A 25,957-nucleotide genomic window follows, 5' to 3' on the forward strand; every position below is an offset into this window, starting at 1 on the left:
AGTACTTAGTGCTTCAGAAGAGCTGACAAACCTAGCAAGGAACCTGTTTTTGTTGCTGAACATTCAGTGGGAAGAAGCCTTTATTGCTTTGTATAGAGTTGTTTGAGCTGTGAAATCAATTACTACAGCGTTTTTCCAAAATTAAGTAGGATTAGGTACTCAGTTTAGTGTCTGTAAATGCTATAGTGAGCGGCTTTACATGAACTGATTGAAAAGATATCATCATGAAATAGCGCATTGCAGAAAAATCAACTTTATTGGCAGATGATGTGACTGCTGGTGTTCTTTGTTTTAAACAAAGGCAACGGGATTTTGTTCACTGTAGTAAATGATTTTGTTGGGCTGATGTATGAATCAAGTTGATGCAGTATGCTGAGGGAATAAAAAGCCTAATAGAATGTGTTCTTTTCCGTGATTGGGAAGTTCAGGATTTTCACAATCTAAAAACTTTGCCCAAGATGTTGATCTAATAGAATTGTGTGCTACGTGTTGAGAGAGTTTTTGTGTATTTGATTCTGTTATAAGGTAAATCACGTGAGCAATGAGCTTTGGTGGGAAAACATCAAGGTTAAATTCCTAAACAAAAATACCTGGAAAAACTCAGCAGGTCTGATAGCATCTGCGGAGAGGAATACGGTTCACGTTTCGAGTCCGAATGACTCTTCATCTGAAGAGTCATACGGACTTGAAACATCAACTGTATTCCTCTCCACAGATGCTGTCAGACCTGCTGAGCTTTTCCAGGTGTAATAGTCATACGGACTCGAAATGTCAACTGTATTCCTCTCTGCAGATGCTGTCAGACCTGCTGAGTTTTTCCAGGTGTTTTTATTTCAGATTTCCAGCATCCGCAGTGTTTTGCTTTTATCTTGAGGTTAAATTACTGCTGAGTTCATTCTGTTTGCTGAAGGATGTAAATTCAATTCCTTGGATTTTTTTCTGCATTTGCAACAGGTGAGAGTACAGAATCAAGGGTGAGTTGTCACTGGAATACTCAGTTCCAAGCTCCTTTGATATGGTCTGGAGAATTGCTTCTCTGGTTTCAATTGATGGATGGTTTGGTGAGACCAAGATAAAGTGAAAAAAACATTTTGTTATAATGCCCTGATTAAGGCTCAATTTTATTGCTTATCCTAATACACTTTAACCTCTCCAGTTAGGAATAATTGGGACCAAGTCATTTCTGGATTTCAGAATTTTCTGGATTATAGAGTGATGTTAGAATGCCTAACCACAAGAATGTGAACATGAAAACACCTTAGATATTTATCTGAAACATAAAACAGTGTTAAAACATTACAGAAGATTTGATAATTGTTCTATTCAGTATCCAAATACTGTATCTTCTATGTTTCTGCTCCCAAAGCACTGTACTAAAATGCCAATGACGTTAGGGTAACATGTAATTCTATACAAAAAAAATTCCGGACAACTGGTGTTTCAGAACAATAGATTTCTGGACTGGAGAGGTATTTTATTTTTAGGCTCATGGTGCAGGATGTCAGCAGGGTTGACATTACTAAATAATACAGCAAGTAAATTGGACAGTAGCATGGTTTGAAGAATATAAGAAGATAGTGAGTTCCACGATTTGAAGATCTGAGAAAGAATGAGTTGGAGCAGTCTCAATTTCTGCACACTGGGGAAGTAATAAGAAATAAGAGCAGGATAAGCCATTCAGTCCCTTGAGCCTGCTCTGCCATTCAACAAGATCATGGCAGATCTGATTCTGGCCTTAACTCCCCTTTCCTGTCTGCAGCACCCACCACCCCTCCGCAATAACTTTGACTTCCTTGTCAATCAAATGGGGAAGAAGCAAATATTTATGTATTTGAGCTTAAAGGGAAGTTTGAAGGACATGTACTACCACAGTAGGTAAAGACAGACGTTTTGGTAAAAGTTGGAGAGTGAAATTCAGAGGGATAAGCTGTCAAGCTATTTCTCATGTCTTGTTCACAAATGCAAAAGATGTGCCAGCCAAGCTTGTCTGTACTTGGAAGCACTGTTTAGTATTGGACAGATTTGAGTTTTAATGGAAATGACAGTTGTTTAGGGAATTGAGTCCCTGAAATGAACAAGGAAGGCATTGAAGAGATGTTCAGTGACATCCAGAATGTTGATTGATAAAGAAGGACTAAACATGGAGCTATCGAAGGTAACAGATGGTGTATTCGTTAGACTAATGAAAGACATGGAGAAATTGTATGTTGGAGAATTGAGGGGGGGAAAGATAAATTTCCATTGTTGCATGTAAAAGTCAGGTTGTGATTAAGAATAGTTCGAGACAAACTTTTTAAATGGCCATAATGATATGGAGGGTCAACTTAGCAGACCAACAGCAGTGTGATGTTGATGAAACAATATTAAAGATAATGATGTGGAATCTGAAGTTAGGGGGTTCAAATATTGAATAAAATCATCAAATTTTATTGCACAGGAGGAGGCTATCCAACACATTGCACCCATGCTAATTCTTTGCTCTATCTCCTTATTCACCTTCCTTTACCATTTCAAGTATTTATACTTCATCCACTTATTTAAAATCTGTCATTGATTTGACTATGACCACTGTTTCTAGAAGGTCATTCTGTCTTGAAAACCCTCTACAAAAGAAAGCTTCTAATTTTATAGGGAAGAAAATGGTAAGGTCTCTGACTTGTATTGAACCTCGTTTAAAGGGATCACTGGTCTACGAATTATTGAAAGATTATTTTTCCCCCCGATGTTGTTTTGTCTGGTTAGAGTTTGGTTGACTAATTGAAAATGTGAAGCTACTTATCCAGTTTAGATCGGTCTCAAAATCAGTACTGAGTGAGAATCGGCCTTTGATCTAATTAGTGTGTTTTTCACAAATATGTTTGAAATTGTGTCTAGTAAGGAATAATTGAGTTAATGATTAAGGAACTTAAATCATTGATATTGAAATTTTCACTTTCAGAAGGTGATCATTCAGCTGTTACCACTGTGTTACTTTATAGACAATCAAGGAAGAAATATTGTACATTTCTTGTAAATTATGTAAATTATCTATTATGCAGCTCAAGGTTCTAATTTACTTCAAGTCCCATCTCGGTTCATACAGGTAGTATTCAGATTGAAACAAAGGGTGTCTCCCTTCATCATTGAGAGTTTCTTTGTATTTTCCAGAAGGCTTTGAAACATGCTGTGGGGCTGAATATTCAAAAGTTTTCTTTCAGGCAAATGTTGCATCCTAGATAGTAATTACTTTTTTTAATGAATTCTCAAATTTATCTTGCATGGATCAGGTAACACCTCTGTGATTTAAAAATATTTAGGTAATGCCTCTAACATCTAAAAATGCCACAAACTCAATCAGGTTTAATAGAAAACAAAAACAGAATTACCTGGAAAAACTCAGCAGGTCTGGCAGCATCGGCGGAGAAGAAAAGAGTTGACGTTTCGAGTCCTCATGACCCTTCGACAGAACTTGAGTTCAAGTCCAAGAAAGAGCTGAAATATAAGCTGGTTTAAGGTGTGTGTGTGGGGGGCGGAGAGATAGAGAGACAGAGAGGTGGAGTGGGGTGGTGTGGTTGTAGGGACAAACAAGCAGTGATAGAAGCAGATCATCAAAAGATGTCAACGACAATAGTACAATAGAACACATAGGTGTTAAAGTTAAAGTTGGTGATATTATCTAAACGAATGTGCTAATTAAGAATGGATGGTAGGGCACTCAAGGTATAGCTCTAGTGGGGTTTTTTTTATAATGGAAATAGGTGGGAAAAGGAAAATCTTTATAATTTATTGGAAAAAAAAAGGAAGGGGGAAACAGAAAGGGGGTGGGGATGGGGGAGGGAGCTTATGACCTAAAGTTGTTGAATTCAATATTCAGTCCGGAAGGCTATAAAGTCCCTAGTTGGAAGATGAGGTGTTGTTCCTCCAGTTTGCGTTGGGCTTCACTGGAACAATGCAGCAAGCCAAGGACAGACATGTGGGCAAGAGAGCAGGGTGGAGTGTTAAAATGGCAAGCGACAGGGAGGTTTGGGTCATTCTTGCGGACAGACCGCAGGTGTTCTGCAAAGCGGTCGCCCAGTTTACGTTTGGTCTCTCCAATGTAGAGGAGACCACATTGGGAGCAACGAATGCAGTAGACTAAGTTGGGGGAAATGCAAGTGAAATGCTGCTTCACTTGAAAGGAGTGTTTGGGTTCTTGGACGGTGAGGAGAGAGGAAGTGAAGGGGCAGATGTTGCATCTTTTGCGTGGGCATGGGGTTGTGCCATAGGAGGGGGTTGAGGAGTAGGGGGTGATGGAGGAGTGGACCAGGGTGTCCCGGAGGGAGCGATCCCTACGAAATGCCGATAAGGGGGGTGAAGGGAAGATGTGTTTGGTGGTGGCATCATGCTGGAGTTGGCGGAAATGGCGGAGGATGATCCTTTGAATGCGGAGGCTGGTGGGGTGATAAGCTCTTTCCTGGACTCGAACTCAAGTTCTGTCGAAGGGTCATGAGGACTCGAAACGTCAACTCTTTTCTTCTCCGCCGATGCTGCCAGACCTGCTGAGTTTTTCCAGGTAATTTTGTTTTGTTTTGGATTTCCAGCATCCGCAGTTTTTTTGTTTTTATCTCTGTGTTTAATTGACTGCCACTGCTCTTCAAGAAATGCCTACCTCCTTGAAGAAGTTCTGTTCCTCTCTGCGACAAGATTTCCGTATCTCTCTATTGCCTTGTTCACCTTCATTGCTTTCCATTTCCCTCCTAGTGTTTGACAAGGTGTTTACTAAAACCCGCTTTCACAGCCATATCTCCTTTCTCAGTGACTGTCTCCGTCTCCGACTTACCCCACGTGGATTTCAACTGAAATTCCACCCCTCATGTTTCGAACCCTCCCAGGATTACAGGTATCTCCGGGACATAAAACGTTTCTCGGACTGCTGTTCCCGTCACATTCTGAAATCCACTCTCAGTGCCATGCGCCGCCATATGAACACACTCGACCTCTCCCTCCAGCAGCACCGCCGTACCCTTTTTCAAAGCTGTACGTGCCCCCAGTTTCATTTTATCCTTCGGCTCATCCGACGCCTCAACAAGAAACTTTTTCTCTTTCTCTCAAGTGCTAAGGAACGCAAGCTCCAACAACTCATCGACACCAACACCCATCTAGGACCCTCCACCCCTGCCTGTCCCTCCGTCCCCACCCTTTCTTCCAGTCCCAACCCCAGCCGTGTATTCACTATACACCCTGACCTTCCCCTCTCCGATGCTGAACGTTCAGTGCTCAGCAAAGGACTTAGTTTCATACCCTTACGCCCTCACCTCAATGAATTTCGGGCTCGGCATGATACTGAAATCTTCTTCCGCCGTCTTCGTCTCCGGGCTCACTTCTTTGGGCAGGAGTCCTCTCCCAGTTCAACGGATCCTTTTACCCATCTCCAATATTCTCCCTCCACCTGGACCCCTCCCTCTGGATTCTTACCTTCTCTCGATCTTTTCATTGAGAACTGTCGGCGCGACATTAGTCGTCTCAATTTCTCTGCTCCTCTCACCCATTCTAACCTGTCTCTCTCTGAACTTACTGCACTCCATTCTCTCAGGTCCAACCCTGACATTGTCATCAAACCCGCTGACAAGGGTGGTGCTGTTGTTGTCTGGCGCACTGACCTCTACCTCACGGAGGCTGAGCGTCAACTCGCAGACACTTCCTCCTACCTCTCCCTGGACCATGACCCCACCACTGAACATCAAGCCACTGTTTCCAGAACTGTCACTGACCTCATCTCCTCTGGGGATCTCCCTCCCACAGCTTCCAACCTGATAGTCGCCCAACCTCGGATGGCCCGCTTCTATCTCCTACCCAAAATCCACAAACAGAACTGCCCCGGTAGACTGATCGTGTCAGCTTGCTCCTGCCCCACAGAACTCATTTCTCGTTATCTTGACTCCCTTCTCCCTCCCCTTGTCCAGTCCCTTCCCACCTACATCCGTGATTCCTCTGACACCTTACGTCACATCAACAATTTCCAGTTCCCTGGCCCCTACCGCTTCCTCTTCACCATGGACGTCCAATCCCTCTACACCTCCATCCCCCACCAGGATGGTCTGAGGGCCCTTAACTTCTTCCTCGAACAGAGGCCCGAACAATCCCCATCCACCACTACTCTCCTCCATCTGGCTGAACTTGTTCTCACGCTGAACAATTTCTCCTTCAACTCCTCTCACTTCCTCCAAATAAAAGGTGTGGCTATGGGTACCCGCATGGGCCCCAGCTATGCCTGTCTCTTTATGGGGTATGTGGAACATTCCTTGTTGCAGTCCTACTCCAGCCCCCTTCCACAACTCTTTCTCCGGTACATCGATGATTACTTCGGTGCCGCTTCATGCTCTCGTCGGGACTTGGAAAAATTTATTAATTTTGCTTCCAATCTCCACCCCTCCATCATTTTCACGTGGTCCATCTCTGACACTTCCCTTCCCTTCCTTGACCTTTCTGTCTCAATCTCTGGTGATAGACTGTCCACCAATATCCATTACAAACCCACCGACTCCCACAGCCATCTCGACTACAGCTCCTCACACCCCGCTTCCTGCAAGGACTCCATCCCATTCTCTCAATTCCTTCGCCTCCGTCGCATCTGTTCCGATGATGCTACATTCAAAAACAGTTCCTCTGACATGTCCTCCTTCTTCCTTAACCGAGGTTTTCCACCCATGGTCGTTGACAGGGCCCTCAACCGTGTCCGGCCCATCTCCCGCGCATCCGCCCTCACGCCTTCTCCTCCCTCCCAGAAACATGATAGGGTCCCCCTTGTCCTCACTTATCACCCCACCAGCCTCCGCATTCAAAGGATCATCCTCCGCCATTTCTGCCAACTCCAGCATGATGCCACCACCAAACGCATCTTCCCTTCACCCCCCTTATCGGCATTCCGTAGGGATCGCTCCCTCCGGGACACCCTGGTCCACTCCTCCATCACCCCCTACTCCTCAGCCCCCTCCTATGGCACAACCCCATGCCCAAGCAAAAGATGCAACACCTGCCCCTTCACTTCCTCTCTCCTCACCGTCCAAGGACCCAAACACTCCTTTCAAGTGAAGCAGCATTTCACTTGCATTTCCCCCAACTTAGTCTACTGCATTCGTTGCTCCCAATGTGGTCTCCTCTACATTGGAGAGACCAAACGTAAACTGGGCAACCGCTTTGCAGAACACCTGCGGTCTGTCCGCAAGAATGACCCACACCTCCCTGTCGCTTGCCATTTCAACACTCCACCCTGCTCTCTTGCCCACATGTCTGTCCTTGGCTTGCTGCATTGTTCCAGTGAAGCCCAACGCAAACTGGAGGAACAACACCTCATCTTCCGACTAGGGACTTTACAGCCTTCCGGACTGAATATTGAATTCAACAACTTTAGGTCGTGAGCTCCCTCCCCCATCCCCACCCCCTTTCTGTTTCCCCCTTCCTTTTTTTTTCCAATAAATTATAAAGATTTTCCTTTTCCCACCTATTTCCATTATAAAAAAAACCCCACTAGAGCTATACCTTGAGTGACCTACCATCCATTCTTAATTAGCACATTCGTTTAGATAATATCACCAACTTTAACTTTAACACCTATGTGTTCTATTGTACTATTGTTGTTGACATCTTTTGATGATCTGCTTCTATCACTGCTTGTTTGTCGCTACAACCACACCAACCCCCTCCACCTCTCTGTCTCTCTATCTCTCCGCCCCCCACACACACACCTTAAACCAGCTTATATTTCAGCTCTTTCTTGGACTCGAACTCAAGTTCTGTCGAAGGGTCATGAGGACTCGAAACGTCAACTCTTTTCTTCTCCGCCGATGCTGCCAGACCTGCTGAGTTTTTCCAGGTAATTCTGTTTTTGTTTTGGATTTCCAGCATCCGCAGTTTTTTTGTTTTTATCTCAGGTTTAATAGAAACTGCTTGCATATCTTGTATTTTAACTTGAAGCACTTCTCCTAAAACATGGAAAACTCATAATTGTCAGAATGAAGTCACAACATTGTTGGGGCAAAGAGACCTCTGAGCAACCATGCTGAAGATGAGCATTGATCAGTCAGTGCTGGCACTGTTCACAATACTGGAAGTCAGATGTAGAGGGTTGTTTCTATATCAAGCTTTCAAAGTGAGATGAAATGAAATACCACTTCTTCTTCCCTACTGCTGTGGACCAGTTTGAATATGAGCTGAATCCTAATGATAGAGGGAAGAAAAATCAGAAAACCATCCCAGAACAGCAAACACACTGGCAAGTTGTCTACCTGCCTATTAGCAGTGAAAAGGGCAAAAAACAGATGGACTTGGCACAAATTTTAACAAGTCTAACCTTGAACTGAAAAGAGTTTATTGGTTGTAGCCAATTATAATTATTTTATTTCAGGTTTTCCCATGTGTCGAACCAGGAAGTGATGGATTGAGCTTCCTGACTGAATTGAGATTGGTTTTAAATTGGTTATCAGCCTTTTTGTTTGGGGAGGTTTCAGGCAAGCCCTCCCACACAACCACCCTGTCTGGGACATAATAGAAGCAATAGTAGGAGTTAGGTCAAGGGAATTTAACTGTGAAACGGTTCTGAAATGGATTGTGCTTGTGTTCTCCTTGCAGACTCTAATTATGCAGAGCAACAAATGTCTTTTATAGCAGAGCAAGACTGGGCATTTAACTCTTTCAAGTGGAAGATTCATTTTAAAATGACCCTTTTAGAAACTGAAAAGCTGATCTTAATTATGGCAGATCCGTGCAGTTGGGGGCCTAGGTGGATAGCGAAACACCTTTACAGAGTAAGGTTAGGGAGATTTTTACAGCCAGATCTCATCAGCATAGTCAGCTTCTCGTCTGAACCAAGAGGGAAGTGCTATCAAAAGGATGCCACCAAGAGGCCTAAAGAACAGTCCCTGGCACTCGGGCAAGTGGTTTACAGGAAGGTCAGGACGCCGTTGGGAGAAGGAGACCCAAGCCTGGGGACAGATGAGGCCAATGGTAAGCTTTTGAGGCCTGAATGAACATTCTTCCTGACCTGCAAGGACACAAAAAATAATAAAATGATCATGTCTTTCTGGGTCTTTTCTGGCCCTGATTCCTCATGTCACTGGCAGGCAAGCCATGAAGGATTCCCTGTGCAGACCTTGGATTAAAATTGTGGTCAAACTGTGACCCTGTGATCAGAGCTCCCTGTACTTGTTTGAAGAAGAACAGTGCTGACTTATGTGGGTCACTAGAGCAAGTTAGAATTGCTGCATGTGGGCAAGTAGTGGGATCAATGTTGTTAACCCACTGAGGCCATTTTAATTGTCCTGTTTCTGCTGGGTGGAACAAGTTAAAATAAATCTATAAGAATTGATGTCTTTTACTGTGGGTCTGCATAAATGACAAATGTTACCAACAAATGGTCTGGCACTTCAGCCCCCAGAGCTGAAGCATCAGGAATAGAAAACATGCATGATTAATAATTACAGAATTACCTGGAAAAACTCAGCAGGTCTGGCAGCATCGGCGGAGAAGAAAAGAGTTGACGTTTCGAGTCCTCATGACCCTTCGACAGTTCTGTCGAAGGGTCATGAGGACTCGAAACGTCAACTCTTTTCTTCTCCGCCGATGCTGCCAGACCTGCTGAGTTTTTCCAGGTAATTCTGTTTTTGTTTTGGATTTCCAGCATCCGCAGTTTTTTTGTTTTTTTCTCCATGATTAATAATTGTTGGAATTAGTTTATTGAGTTGCTAAACTCAATTAGATCACATTGTGGTTTTTGTTACTGTGATTAGCTGTTGTTATAATAGAATACGAATGTACGTACAAACTAGGAGCAAGAGTAGGCCACCAAGCCCTTTGAGCCTGCTGTGCCATTCAATAGAATCATAGCTGATCTGACTGTAACCTCCTGCCGACACACCTTTCACCTCATTGTTTATCAAGAATCCATCTAGCTCTGCCTTGAAAACATTGAGACTCTGCTTCCAGTCTTTTGAGGAAGGGAGTTCCAAAGACTCACGACCCTCAGAGAAAAAAAATTCTTCTTGTCTCTGTCTTAAATAGGCGACCTCTTATTTTTAAACAGTGACCCCTAGTTCTGGTTTCTCTCACAAGGGGAAATATCTTCTTCACATCCACTCTGTCAAGACCCATCAGGACCTTATATGTTTCAATCAAGTCTCCTCTTACTCTTTTAAATTCCAGTGGATACAAGCCTTGCCTGTCTAACCTTCACTCAGAAGACAGCATGCCCATTCCTGGTATTAGTTTAGTAAACCTTCTCTAAACTGCTAATGCATTTACATCCTTCCTTAAATAAGGAGATCAATACTGTACACATTATTCCAGATGTGTTATCACCAATGACCTCTACAACTGAAGCATAAACTCCCTACTTTTATATTCAATTCCTCTCAATGACCAAAACACTCTATTAGCTTTCCTAATTACTTGCTGTACCTGCAAAGTAGCCTTTTGTGATTCATGCACTAGAAATCTGCAGTTTCTCACCATATAGATGGTGAGGTGCTGATATTCTTCTGGAACTCCCCAATTATTTTGCAAATAATTTTTTCATCAAAAATATAAATTTTCTACTCAGTGTGACCAATAATCATTTAGCTAAATATTAGCTGGTTGATTGAGCTATTGTTTTAATTGCGCCTGGTTGAAAGGAACATAATGGCAAGAGTAAATGCGGTCTGTCCGCAAGAATGACCCACACCTCCCTGTCGCTTGCCATTTCAACACTCCACCCTGCTCTCTTGCCCACATGTCTGTCCTTGGCTTGCTGCATTGTTCCAGTGAAGCCCAACGCAAACTGGAGGAACAACACCTCATCTTCCGACTAGGGACTTTACAGCCTTCCGGACTGAATATTGAATTCAACAACTTTAGGTCGTAAGCTCCCTCCCCCATCCCCACTCCCTTTCTGTTTCCCCCTTCCCTTTTTTTTCCAATAAATTATAAAGATTTTCCTTTTCCCACCTATTCCCATTATATATTAAAATTAAAAAAAACCCACTAGAGCTATACCTTGAGTGCCCTACCATCCATTCTTAATTAGCACATTCGTTTAGATAATATCACCAACTTTAACACCTATCTGTTCTTTTGTTCTGTTGTTGGTGACATCTTTTGATGATCTGCTTCTATCACTGCTTGTTTGTCCCTACAACCACACACCCCCACCCCCCCCTCCACCTCTTTGTCTCTCTATCTCTCCGCCCCCCACACACACACCTTAAACCAGCTTATATTTCAACTCTTTCTTGGACTCGAACGCAAGTTCTGTCGAAGGGTCATGAGGACTCGAAACGTCAACTCTTTTCTTCTCCGCCGATGCTACCGGACCTGCTGAGTTTTTCCAGGTAATTCTGTTTTTGTTTTGGATTTCCAGCATCCGCAGTTTTTTTGTTCTTATATTAGAGTAAATGAGATGTTCATTTGCTCAGGTTTTTTACTGCAGGAGTCATTTGTTCTGTATAAACCTGTTTGTCCTAAAGCAATTGCTGATGTAGTAAAACCCTTTTTTATAATCACAGCCCCTGCAAACAGAAGTTCACCATACAGTAAATAGATTATATTGGAGGTGATACAAAAAGTGTACAGTTCATGCCATTCGACAATGAGTCAAGGACTCTTAATGCAACTATAAAGCAGAGGTAAAATATCAAGACTGTTGATGGTGTGAGGATAAACTAACACTTATCGGAAGCACTGGTATGGAAGTTGCCACTGTCAGAATGGATGGGATGAAGGCAATAGAATAGGGTGCAAGGAGATTTAATTCTGCTTCCTATGGGAGTTGCTGGGTTTATCAGATATTGGTTAACAACCTATCCCTAGAAATGGAGATAGGGAAGACAAGGAAGGGAGGAATCTGAGTGAACTATATGAAGGCAAGGAAAAAACAAAAAATGCAAGCGAAGTTGATTAATTTTTCAGTTCAGGGTAAGAGCAGGAAGCAGCAGTCATCAATATAGTGGAAAAGAGGTAAGGCAGGGGATCTGTGTAGGCCTGGAATGTTGGGGATCTCTCATTGAGAGGTTGATATTAACTGCAAAACTCTTACTTTCTGCTAAAAATTTATTTTGATATCCAAATAGGACCTATTTTCTGATCATGAAACCACCATCCACACCACTTTGCTGTGCCCCATTCATGCTAGGATATGTATGTTAAATCTACAATAATTAAGTGCAGGGGTGAGATATTTCTGCCGTTTGATAGATTTCTGACATTTGGATTCTGGAATTCCACCATTCTAAATATAAATCCGATTTTGCCACCTCCCTAGTTCAAACAGGGCTGAACAATTGCAAGTGCGAGGTCACTGAGAGTGGGGAAATAATGCAGTATTGTGATTGGAGGAGTAGCATGTGTGGGAGAAACAGAACCTGAGAGGAGTCACAGATTCTGTCTCTCCCACACTCGCTGCTGCAGCTCCTCCAATCACAGGTTCGTTCTCTCTCTCTCTCTTTCCCCCCCCCCCCCCCCCATTCTTGCTGCTCCTCCAGAGAACACAATGTATGACAATAGAAGCAGCGAGGGCAGGAGGGAGGGAACTTGTTACTGGAGTGCAAGAAGCATTTATTCTAGCCGGTTTCGCTGTCACCATGCAGGAGACTTTCTGCAGCGTCACCAATCGCTTTCAAATCTCTTGACTTGATATTTACATTAACTCAGCACAAACTTATTTAAATCTAATGTTTTTCACAAGATTGTTGTAAAATTTGTATTCATTCTTTAAAAAGGAATGAGTTTAAAAGGGTCATAGGTTTAAATAAATTTTGTGAAATGGTGGATGTTTGCTGTTGAATCAGATGGTCCCACAATTAAACATTGATGTTTCGGTGTCGCTATTTTCATTGAGAGGTGTGGGTTGATTTGGGATGTACTGAAGTTCTGTGGGTCAAAAGATAAGATACATTTTTATAAAACAAGTAGCAATAAATCCAATGTGTAGCAATTCTTTAGATTTTAGACCTTTTTACTGTAACAAACTTGAAACTGAAGCGTTGGAATAACAGTTTTGGAGGTGATTTATAGTCTGGTTGCTGAATGAAATCTGAGAATGATATTTTGCTTTCTACATAAACTTCAGAATTAAAAGATTCCCCACTGATGTTGCTATACTACCCTTTAATTCACTATTGAAAAGGACTTTCAACATAACTGACAATGATTCGATGCCTGGTTTGAGTTCACCCTGCTTTAAGAGAAATGTGGTTAATCTTTTTCCCCTCGTCTGAATGAACTGTAATTTTGGAAATTAGAACTAATGATTTTTTTAAAACTTTTTCCTGCCAACAGGGTGAATCTGTGAAGTATTTTCTGGATAACCTTGACCAAATTGGACAACTGGTGAGTGTAAATGCACTTTTAAGTTAACAATCAGAGCATCAGGGATTCACTTTTGCTAATTTGGAAAGCTAGATTACACTGGGTATACATTTAAAATTTATCAAAGTTTAATTTTGCATTATGTGGAAGACACAAATTAATAGGGAGAAAAGGTCACGTAAAGATGATGGTTGGTGTGTCCGCAAATGGTGACTGTTGGCTGTATGAGCTTTTTTTGGGCCAGCTGAATTTCTCTCCCTCTCACTGCTGTTTTGAACTTGCATGCAATACCAGACCAGCATGTAGCAACTTACCACACTTTAAAAATGCCTCATAAGGTCTCACACAATGGACCAATTTTGGAGTGCAGTGATATTCTTGGAAAGGCTATCAGTTGATTTGTTCACAACAGTCATAGAACACCCTATGTATCCTTATTCAAACACTCAAAAGTCTTCTCATAGCCAAATTCCGTAGTTGGTACTTATCCATATGGGGGAATAAAACTAGAAAGGCTATTTTCTTTGTCAAAATCCCCACTTTGCAATTCTTTGCCTGTCTTCCTCCAGAAAATTATCTCTTGCAGGAGTAGACCGACAGCATTGGGCAAGAATTGGGTTCCACTGAGATCATGTTGAAGGAGATTGGGGTGGTGTGTCTGGGAGGATTTAACAGGCTTTTTCAATTATGCCAATGTCTTGTATGTACACAAGACTCTTTTAATGCTAATTAGTTTGAATTGGATTTACTGTTTCAAGTGGGAAACCAATTACTGGCAGATGTTGAAATAAATCAAATGCCTGTACAGGTGGCTCTATGGGCTGGTGTTTATATTTAATCTATATTATTTGTAAAATATTTTTTGATTACGGAAAACATTAAACTCTGGTCCTCGCTCCACATATCCCCAGCACATCCCGTATTTTGCTTTTATTTTAGTAGGAACAGAAGTAGTTGGATTTGTGTTCACATTGGGAGTGATGAAATGCTTATCACTTCCAAAAATGCATAATGCCAAAGTTTGCAACATTAGGTTCCCCAGATGTTATTTGTCATTAGCGTGACCCAGGGTTCTGTCAAGAAACCTTTTGGCTCCTTAAGACTGCTGACTATTTCATTTGTAGCTGCAGAAGATATCCATGACTTCATTGATGCCATTCTTGCTCACCTGTTTGCTTGCAGTGGCAGCTGGTTTTGCTGGAAATGCCCATTGGTGGCAAGTAGCAGTTTCTAACCAAATGCTGCTTCTGCTTGTGGCTTACTTTGATGTCAAATCCTTAATTGATTCCAAATTAGTGATCTCAGCTGGCTGTTCCAAGGCTACAAATTAGCTGCAAATCTGCTGGAAGTCAGTTGAAAACCATAAAGACCAACCCCACTTCTTTAAGGGGATTTTATCATGTAGCCTCTGCCTTTAGATGATGATGCACGCAATCCTGGTCATGGTGCCAGACTGTTCTCTGAGGTTCAGCCAAGGTCCAACAATTAAGGAGGAAACTCATTATTACACAATTAGCCAGTTTTGCAGTGCTGTCATATTCTCTGTGAAAACCTACCAGCTAATTTGTTCACAGCTAGGTCCCACAATACACCATGAATCCTTATTCAAGCACTCAACTGCACCCTAAGGTGATTACATTCCAACAGTCTAGTAATTGTATTTATTATACCTTTAAAATCCATTATAAAACACCTGTGGGAGCCTTCCTACAAATATTTGCAGTTCAGTGGACTCTGCACCTCAGATGTTTGGGGTGGGAAGAATGCTGGGAGAGTTTCGGTGTGGGTGAGTTGAGAAGAGGAAAAGGGGAAGGAAAGAGTTAAAAGGCAAGAGAGGAGAGGCCACTCTGTTTTTAATCAAACTCTTTCAAGTTCATAGGAATTCTCTGCCTGCTTCTCATTCAATGCATTTGTTTGTGAAGTAGTTTGCAGCACTAGTGAGCTGATCGAGACTCAGTGGGTCAAATGCCCTCCTTCTGTACTGTATGATTCGACATGATATTTTATTTCTAATGTTGAATATTTCGTGGTGATTCTGTCCTGTGATTTTTGAACTTCTTAATGTTGCTGTCTGATTTAAGGCACTCAGATTGTCTGGCTATGATCGCTGTCATTTGCTTCTGATGGTAATTCCTAAAGTTGGAAGTTTTTTTGAATTTTCAAGTCTCCATGATCAGTTTCGGCAGTGCACCTACAATTGATGAACTTATAGAAACTGTCAATCAAGAAATACAACTGCTCTTCCACGCACAACAGTTCTGCTGCACGTCTATTGGCTGTTACAGTTTATTATGTAGTGTATTTGTCCATTGTTTGTTGTGGCTATTCAGAAATGCAGTCCAGCTTTTGTCGTACATCATAAGTACAAGCTCGGGATTTCTCAGTCTCGAGTGGTTTGGAAATCACTGCCATGTCTCATGGAAAGTTGTTTTTTTTAAAGTGGTCTATTTATTCAAGCTGTAAATTGAATAATTATCATTAGCTTACAAATGGACTATTCACATTACCAAACTACAATTTATTGCTGGTTTACCCATCTTTGAGAATATAGTATATGTTTTTACTGCAGCAGATTTGGAGCTAATTTGTAGCCTTGGAACAGCCAGCTGAGATCACTAATTTGGAATCAGCTTAGTCTCAATAAATGGCAGTGAAGCTGACCAAAACTGTTCTCACCAGCCTTAAGTTCTTAAAATTAATGTTGGATACAGAGGGAGGGGAAAGTTTTTTTAAAAACTGTGTACTGAAATAAGAAATATTACAGCGTTTTCAATTAGAATCATGACAGTGATCTCAAGGCAATAATATCATTGGATTTAGAACACCCAAACCACTCCAGATTTTGATCCCCTTGGCAAAATTATTGCTTTGCAATCACTCTGAGAAACATTGGAGTAGATTTCAGTTAACATCAACTTGAGCCTTTTGAGCTTTGTTTGGTCTACACCACAAGTGGTGCCAGCAATTATTGCTGTCACTCAGATTAAATTTTGCACATTCTTTTAAGTAAATTAGAGTTGCTCAAAGTTTGAGGGATAGTATCCAAATCTCACCATAGAAGAACATTTTCAAATATTTCCTGAACACTTACTGCTTTATACATCTTTGATAATCAAATTAAATTTGTGCAGTTATTTGCATTGAACATTGCAACTGATATTTGATCATTTTCCTACATGTAGAACATGCCACTAACATGGGACCTAATTGAGGGAAAACAAATACACCTGCCAAGCAGTTCCCTTTCTTCCCCCCCCCCCCCGCCCCCTCTTCCAAAAGCAAACAAGCTCAGTTCCATGTCTGGCTGGTATCCAGTCATTGCTGGAGCCTGAACCTGCTGTGATTGTGGGCTTGTGAAATAAGAATCTTAAAACTGATGTATTGCTAATCCAGAAGTTCCTCCACATTTAATGTGTTTAGGATTTTTTTTTGTTGGGGGTGGCAGGAAAAGAGATAGTAAAAGAAAATTTGTGATGGTCACCAATGTACCTGGTTGTGCAATATGCTCTAATTTGGTTTCTTTATTTCAGAGTTATCTTCCCAGCAGACATGATGTCCTGCTTGCAAGAAAAGCCACCAAAGGAATTGTGGAGCACGATTTTGTCATTAAAGGCATTCCTTTCAAAATGGTAGATGTGGGTGGTCAACGGTCACAGAGGCAGAAATGGTTTCAGTGCTTCGATGGCATTACATCCATTCTGTTCATGGCTTCTTCCAGTGAATTTGACCAAGTCCTGATGGAAGACCGGCGGACAAACCGCCTGGTAGAATCAATGAATATCTTTGAGACAATTGTAAACAACAAATTGTTTTCTTCTGTCTCCATTATTTTGTTCCTCAACAAAATGGACTTGCTTGTGGGGAAGGTGAAAACCGTCAACATTAAGAAATATTTCCCGAACTTTGAGTGGGACCCTCACAAGCTGGAGGATGTACAAAAATACCTGGTGCAATGCTTCAACAACAAGCGACGAGATCGCACCAAACCACTGTTCCACCACTTCACAACAGCTATTGACACGGAAAACATTCGGTTTGTATTCCATGCAGTGAAAGACACTATTCTGCAGGAGAATTTGAAAGATGTGATGTTGCAATGAAGAAATGTAGTGAGATCATCATTGGACTTTGTTGTGCTCTTTGGTATTTCCTCAGCCATCAGCACTGGGTTCATGAGCTCAGAGTTGCTGATAGTTTTGGTCATGGGTATAAAATAGACGTTATGGATTACATGAAAACATGATGCTTGACAGCATCTTATTGGAAGTGCTCATAAGTGTCCTTTTCACTTCTATACAATTGCTCAGACATCAGAACAATAGTGAACAATAGTTTTAGACATTTGTTGCACTAAGGCCTCTTTTCTGGTTATGTTTGGTAAAGTTGGGTGACTGAACCATGTATTGCAATCTATTGAGCTCCATGTACCAAAATGGCATACAACTCAAGGGTGCTTGCATGGAAGTCTGCATCAATTAAAGTTTCAGGGAAAGTTTATTATCCAAATTACTTCATGGACACGAGCCCTCCCTGGAATTCAACTATTTAATACAGCCAAATGCAAACAGGATCTGGAGTCCGAAGTCACTCTTGGCAGAGAGTGTGGATGGCACACCCAGAAATGGTGATCCTCCTTTGCTTTATAGCTTTTCAGGGAGAATGCTGCAAAAAGCTACAAAAACGGCTACTATTACAGCAGTGCTAATTTGCTAGACATTTGGGACTGCAACGTAAAGGACCTGGCATGACAGTTTATTTCATTGTTCTTGTAAACCTTTTCACAATCAAGTATGACAGTGCAGGAGTTTATGGTACAGCCTGCTTTGTTGTGAATGTGTTTGTTACTGACAGCTATTATAATTAAAATTCCTTTATGGCCATATCTGACTTGTGTGTAGAGCATTCATAGAATGCCTTACAAATTAAGTTTGATGAAGTCATGGAAACATGCTGTCTGGAGTGCTGTTCAAAACTCCGTTTTTATCTGAAAACAGGTCAAAATCACACTAACCTTTAGCATGTTGCATATTGATTTTTGTTTTTCAAATAGATTCTCAGCAGTGTAAAGATTTTCAAATGAAATCTTAATCCAAATGGGCTGTGCACCCTTTTGTAGCACAGTTGGTTTTGGAAATGAGTCACAGGCGTGGAGTTGCTCTTTTGAAGTAAGTGGCTGCTGCCACTAAGCATTACAAGAGGAGTCTTGAAAACAGAAGTAAGTGACATAGACTTCAGTTACATTTTTCATAGCACCACAATTAGTACGCATAGCTGATTCGAAATCCTTCATGTATCTGGACTTTGGGCTTTTTCTTACTGTCGCAAAATGGCTAATATCTTTCTTCTAAGTCTCCAGGTTTAATATCTGGTTTAATTGAATATCTTATGCAACACACTAACAGGATAAATGCAGCAGGTTCAAATTGGAGATGAAAGTACTGAGTGTTTCATGTCTTTGACTTATCTGTAGTTTTAAGCACTTTTTTGTTTAGATTTGTACTGGCACTATTAAGTTTGTCTGGTTAGATCTTGAACTTGTTAGATATTATTTCACTTCCTTCTGAAAATTCAAATTTTAACTTAAAGTGTGGTCAGTAAATTCCAAAATTATCATGGAGCATCACAATTAAATTCAGTGCTAATTTGTCTAACAAATGGTATAACCTGTAAGAAGCATTTTCAGCAATAAAGAGGCAGCAACGCTCAGCCTCATTTTTGTTGCTGGTTATTACATATAGGTTTAAACTACCCTGCTACAAGGAAAGTAGAAATGATGAGTTTGAATAATTGGTTAATTTTTTTGTAACCTGAGCAGCTGGTTTTCACCTGAGATTGAAGTCAATTGGAGGCAATTGGCAGCACTGTGAGAGGCATTTTTATTTTAAATGGTTAATGCACAACAAAGGTAAATATGTTAAACTGTTTAAAAGGAGTGGCTTAACACTGATGTTAAAATTAGCCCAGGTACTCAGTGCATCATAAGAAATGTTGCTTTTTTAAAATCATTTTCACCAATCAATTTCAGAACTCGAGAAACTTCCAGTGAATTTCAGTTGTGACATTCATCTGAAAACTACAAAACTGCCAACCCATGCAATGTGATTCTCATGCAATTTGTTAGTGCATTCTTTTTCAGCTGCACGTTGATATTTTCTGCTTTTTATCGTTATCCTTCACTGACTATTTAAAATGAATGTGGAAGATATTTTTCAATTTTCTTTTTTGAATTGATTTTCTATGATCTTCACATGGAAAATAATTTCTCTCCTCCTCTTCTCCCCCCTCCAATGATTAACTTTCTTGACTTGAGATTCCCTGGGAAATCTAAGCAAAATTAAACCAAATCAGAATTAGAGTGTCAAATCTTTTGAGCAGGTCTCCCGGTGAAAACGTGTTTTTTAAACTGGTAATGTTTCCCATTTTTCAAATCATCTTCATGTCTACTGACCTTAGTCAAAGAATTACCCTGCATGTGGCATCTTCTCCTCAAACAAGTTCTTGTGAAATGAACTCGTTCAAATGTTTTCCCTCTGCACTGTTTCAATCTTTAAGAACCAGAAGAACGTGATGTAGTTTAAAACAAGCCAGAATTAATTTATATAGAATGAGGTGTGTGTATATTTATAAGCTTTAAGGTTTGCATGATTTGTATTTTGTGTAATGTGCACTTAACCACCTTTGAAATACTCGGAGTAAAACATACTTGGCAAATGATCCTTTTTGGATCAATAGGGATTTTTTTTTTGCCCTTCTCTTTCTCTCTTCCTCCTCCTCCTTCCTACCAAGTCCCCAGATGCTTAAAACAGTAAATAGTTACACCATCTGTTTAATCCTCCTATTTTTACACAGCACAGTACAAACTGTTTGGGACGACCAGCCTTATTGGCAGAAGAATTTATTCATAATGGGGGCTTAATTTGGTGGTCATTCCACTGTGTAGGTCTCCCTTGGCCTTATTCTTGTTTTTAAGGGTATTTGTATAAAACTGAAATGACATGAAAAGCAAGTTTAGGGCTTTCAAGAATCGAGATGGTATTTTTTGTTATGGTTAAGATAGATGGATTGATACAGTCTCTGGTACTGGCCTGTTGCTTAACACTTTGTGTCACGTACCAGCTTTTTCAATTGCCTTCTCTGGTATGTTGTGAACTCATTTCTTTGCTGATGCAATACTAGCACTTCACTGTTGGCCCGTGCCTGATTTAGCTGATGCAGACTGTTTTGTGGCACAATGTAGTATTGGCTGTTTTTAAGATAGTTTATTCTCCCCATTGTATAGTTTGAAATTCCTGTTCCTTTTATGCCCACATTGTTTTATTTCTCTTTCCCTGCGCAAAAAACTCTTACCTCTGCAAAAGTCCACTTAGCTTCAGTTGCTAATGGCTGGCATTGAGCCAAATGACCTGGGGTAGAATTTCTGTGGGATTTCTTCTCATCTCCTGCCTTAAGATCAGTGGAAACCCTGTAGAATTGGCATAAAAGACAGTTTACACCATTTCACCGAAGTTAAAGTGGGTAATCAGGGGAGTATCTGCTGAAATTCTATTCCATAGCTTCTGAGCATGCAGCAAGATCCTTTTAAGTTGTATAAGCTGTTTTCCCAAAGTACTTCCCATAAGAACTTGCTAAGCAGCAGATTCCAATTACAGGTTGTTTTGCTAGAAAAAACAGTTGAACCTAGTTGAAATCTTATTACTTCAGTGTGCATTCATTTCATTCCAGAACATTTTGCTAGGTTTCATTTACTGCATTTACATGAAATTTAAATAAATTCTGCTCTTGAAATTTAATTTGTTTATCATTTGCAGGCATGTTGCAAAGCTTCTTGTCCAGCACAATCCAATACTGCTCTTTCAATTAACCTCCCGTTGTGTCGCCTCTCCTGGGTCTAATTTTAGGTCAATCCAAATTATTTAAAGTTATTCTGGATTGATATTTGTTATGAATTGTATCGCCTCGTTAATTCAGTTAACTAAACTTTGGGATTGAAAATACAAATGTCACCATTTGTATTTTCAATTCACAATTTGTATCCGCATTATAGAAATGAACATTTTAATGCAGTCAGAGATGGATTTTTAACCACCAAGTTCAGTTTCACAGGAATTGCAATGGAGCTCCAGTAATTTTTTTACAAATCTGTCAGAGGGAAACGAGTTGTCATTTAATTGTTCATTAGTATTTGGTTAACGAGATTGCTCTTAACAGCACTAATCAAGGACTGACATGTATCTTAAAGGTTTTATGTAAACCAATTTTAATTTTGTAATGTCATTGATAACGCAACTCACTTTTCAGTGTATTGGAGAATGTTCAGAGAAAATTGATATGTGATTCTGGGACATAGAGATTTAAGTTGTGAAGCTCAGAGTTGCTAAAGTAATCTCCTTCCACTGGAGGAAAATATTGAGAAGGGATTCTAATTTCTAGATTTTAATATGCTGAGAGGCATGGTTGGTGTGGATGAACGGTTGTTTAACAGCAAATAGATCTTGGAACTGAATTGTACGGATGAGGCTTGAGCTCCAAGAATTCCAACCTCCAACACTCAGCAGCTGAGTGTTGGATAAATGGAGTGGATTCTTAACTTCTCAGTTGTTGCTAATATGATGAACTTGGAAAAATAATGCAGCCTGAATGTCCAGTTATAAAAGAAGAAAACTTGCATTTAGAGAGTGCTTTTCACCACCTCTGGTCATCCCAAAGCACTTTGAAGGTGTTGCCACTGTTGTAATGTATGAAATGTGGTCACCAATTTACAAATCTCAAGGTCCCATAAACAGCAATGAGATAATGAGCCAGTACACTCTCCTTTTAAAGTGACGTTGGTTGAGGGATTTATATTGGCCAGAATGGTACCGTGGGGTCTTTTGCATTCACCTGAGAGGGCAGACAGAGCCTCGGGTTAACAATTTAATCAGAAAGGCACCTCTGACAGTACAACTTGCCCTCAGTACTGCGCTGGAGTGGCAGTTTATATTTTTGTTCGTGTCTCTGGAGCGGGATTTGAACCCATAGCCATCTGACCCTGAGAGCTACCACTAGACAGACTGGATGTTATTACAATAATTGGAGGTTTTGAATTACTGTCTGCTTAGATATTGTAAAGAAACTGTGCAGAGCAATCAGTATATCATCTGTGGAATGCATCAGCTTGGGGTTGAGCAGTGTCTAAAGTTCTTGCTCAGTTGCCTTGCAGCAGGAAAGAGAAGAATAGGTTGTGGAGAAGTTTCATCTTCAGTCATTCACCTGCAAGTTTGAGGTGAATCAGGATAGTGCTCATCATGTGGTACATACATAGATGTTTGTATTGAAATACTAAATGGATCACACTGTATGCTGCTTTAACCCTGTAAATGCAGAATTGTAAAATGAGAGCAAAATAGTTGTTGAATTTGTACAAGCCAAATCCAGCCCAGTGCTCCTCCAGTTTTAACACAATTATATTTCTGGGTAAAAGTTAACAACTATTGGCACTAGAATACATGACTGCCAGCTAATGGCACATTTTGGTATCCTAATGTGCATAGATCATGAAAAAGATGGCAGCTTTATTTTTATTTGGAATTTTTATTTTTACTAATAAGCTGCACATAAATTGCTTTGTTACACATCCTGTCCTGTGCTGTAGTGTAAAAGGGGTCGAAAACAATCGGCAAGGCAGCGTGCACAGGATTCTGTATAAAGGAGGCAGTTGGAAATGTGTGTAATTTCTTTCCATGGTTTCAGGATTATATTTGACTCTCAATATTGAGTGCCTTTTTAATTGCACAAATCCCTATCCACCTACATACAACGTTTATTTAAAGGAATATTCTGTTCTTGCATATCAGGAAAAACTTCTTTTGCCATTTATTTGCCACCTTTTATTTCCTCAGGATGTCCTAAAGTGCCAACTAATTAAATACTATTTCAAATATTGCCACTATTGTCAGGTTAGAAAACATGACAGTCACTTTGCACAAAGCCAGGTGCCACAAACAGCAGTGAGGTGAGTAAACAGTTGATTTAATTTTGATTTTGGTTGTTTTCAAAGAGAAATATTGGCAGGACATTTAAAAAAAACTCACCATTATTCTCCGAATGGTGGTGTAGGATCTATTACATTCACCTGTAGAAGTAGTCAAGTCTCTGAAAGATGACACCTCAGGCAATGCAGCATTCTGTCAGTACTACACTTGTCAATTTTGGTTGTATGCAGTGGGACTTCAATCAACCAACTAAGATGACTATGCTACCAATTGAGCCAAGGTGAGACTTAGCATTCTCGCTACCCCTTGAAAGCTGAAAAATGCAAAGGAATCTTGCACTGATAAATTAATGGTTGTTCATTATATATTATAGGTATAATATAACTATTGTAGATATTTGCCTACCTGTCACATTAATCCTAATCCCTCTGCCGTTTTAAACGAGGTTTTTATATTCTCATTTGAAAGATAAAGCTTCCATTTGTAAAACCTTGAGTTCTCTTTAGTGATGGGCACCTGCAGAGTCTGCAATACAGCCAAAGTCTATAAAAATAAAAGTAGATGGGTTATGTACTTGTTAATTAAAAATCACTTTCCTTTATCTTTAACATGATTGTTTCCACGATAACTAATGTCTCTGTAGCTGAATGTCAAGCTTGAGCAATTGGTGCATCGAAGATAACCCTACCCCAACCCACTTTGTATAGAGGAAGAAGTTTTTAAATTTAAAAAAAAGTTAAAATATGAAGGAAAGGAACAAGATTTAGTATTAATTTTGTATATTTTTTCTAATCCAGACTGATTTACATAATCATGCAGTGGTTGCTAGTATATTGGGCAAATTGAGAAAATGCTAAGGGCATTCAGAGCTCATAGGGTTAGCTGTTGCTGCCTGACACCCTAGAGAATAAGCTTTAATTTCATTTATGTTCCTTGAAGAAAATCATTCTACAGAATCAACGCAGTGAAACACTTTTAGCATCTCATATACTTAATGGACACGGTAATACTAACTATCAAGCTTTACTCACAGGGTTTGAATTAGATACAAGTAAAGAAATAAAGACAAAGCATGTAAACACTTGATGCCTTTGTTAACTGTATAAATTGTATTTTAGCTCAAATTGCTTTCTATTGCATTTTATGTATATATGATTTTATAAATATTAAAGTGTACTTTATGTGGAGTGTAGTTGCCTGTATTTAATGTCTTCTATTTGTATAATTCTGTACTTTTGAGGTGCTGAATAGTGGGATATAGTTTTTTTGCCAAACACTTGACACATGGAATGCAATATTAGTTTTATCCAGAAACGAGCTTCACTATGTTTCAGTCCCAACTCACCAAACCTGCATCCTTTGCAACCACATCCTTTATATGTCTCTCTGCAAGTACCGTGTAACCTGGAAAACATTATGTACTCTATTTTGTATTCTAACATATTTTGAGAAAGCGTGTAAACTCTTGTACAACCTGATAATAAAAAAAATTGAAAAATGCATCCACTGCAGTTTAAAAAGTTGGCTTTCGCTTTTGATGCTAAAAGTTGACATTGTGTGATGGTGCTATTTTGAACACAGTAAAAATAAATTGGCGTGGGAATTGTAGCATGTACTGAATGAATCAAACAGATTATGTGGTCAGACATGTTGAATTTCTGCTACTGTTGTCTCACTCTTACCCTTGTTTTCCGCCCACTCCTTGGGTTACTGACCCCCTCATGCCTCAGACCCCCATCCCCCTCATGCTTCCTCTCTCCTCTTTCCCTCTCCCCCCACCCCCATTAATTCTGCATCTGTTTAGGACTCTCCAGGGCATGCACATTCCTCAATGGAAATGGCTGGTGTTACTTCCAAGACTTGATTGGAATTCTTCTGTGTAGGCTCTCTTTCTCCCCCTTCCCCCACCCTTGTCTAAAAGCATCATGCATTTAGTGCCTTCTAGTGACAGCATAGCTGAGCCTAGTAAATAAAGCCAAACCTAGTTCATTCTCCAAAGACTCATTGGATACAAGAACAGCATTGCACTTTTCTGATATTTTAATCCAGGCCCCCTCTTCATTGTTTAACTCTCATAAGTTGCAAACTAAACTTTTTGTTGTTAAATTGTTTTCTTCTTTTATACTCTTGTGCTCAAGAGCATAAATCAGATATCCATTACAGGATTGCTACAACTTTGAGAAATGCCACAGTAATATAAGAAAAATTTTGTTATCTTAAAAAGTTTTTATCTAAACGAATAGAGAATTTGATGCTGGTGATGTTGAACTTGAGGTGCAGGATGTTAGGAATATTTTTGAGCTGATAATCATCATCAAAATTCAAGGAATTATTAATGGAGCTTGATCAATTCAGATTGTGCAAGTCAGGGTGAAGTATGTCATTCATGGGGAGTAAGAGGCTTCCCACTTTTTGCACCTAGGGATCAGCACCAAACATTTGAATCAGTTCAAGTTGGCATCTGCCCTAACAATATCAATAAACCAAGGAGAATATTGTCTATTGCTCCAGTTATTAAGAGGAAGCTATAGGTAAGCACATGAGACAGAATATGTTAATGGGGTTAGGTGGGAATTGACTTACGTCAAGCACGAATGCCTGCATAGACCAGCTCTGAAGAAGAGTCATAGGGACTCGAAACGTTAACTCTGTTTCTCTCTCCACAGGTGTTGCCAGACCTGCTTGAGTTT

The 25,957-nt window shown here is 40.3% G+C and overlaps 1 protein-coding gene across 2 annotated transcripts in view; it reads left to right on the forward strand.

Moving 5' to 3' along the window:
- Positions 1-24,765, forward strand: part of gna12a (guanine nucleotide binding protein (G protein) alpha 12a) — a 105,272-nt gene extending 80,507 nt beyond the window's left edge. The window contains exons 3-5 of one of the 2 annotated variants that reach the window (XR_005945295.1): positions 13,267-13,317; positions 16,827-18,511; positions 21,105-24,765. Coding sequence is in view for 1 of the 2 variants with exons in the window: in XM_041206241.1 (XP_041062175.1) it covers positions 13,267-13,317; positions 16,827-17,396 (621 nt within the window). In the remaining variant the exon portion in view is untranslated. Of the gene's footprint in view, positions 1-13,266; positions 13,318-16,826 lie in introns of both variants that reach the window. The other variant, XM_041206241.1, reaches the window with a different exon arrangement.
- Positions 24,766-25,957: the final 1,192 nt, after the last annotated feature.

The sequence above is a fragment of the Carcharodon carcharias genome, chromosome 15 (assembly GCF_017639515.1).
Source record: "Carcharodon carcharias isolate sCarCar2 chromosome 15, sCarCar2.pri, whole genome shotgun sequence".
Classification (NCBI taxonomy): domain Eukaryota; kingdom Metazoa; phylum Chordata; class Chondrichthyes; order Lamniformes; family Lamnidae; genus Carcharodon; species Carcharodon carcharias.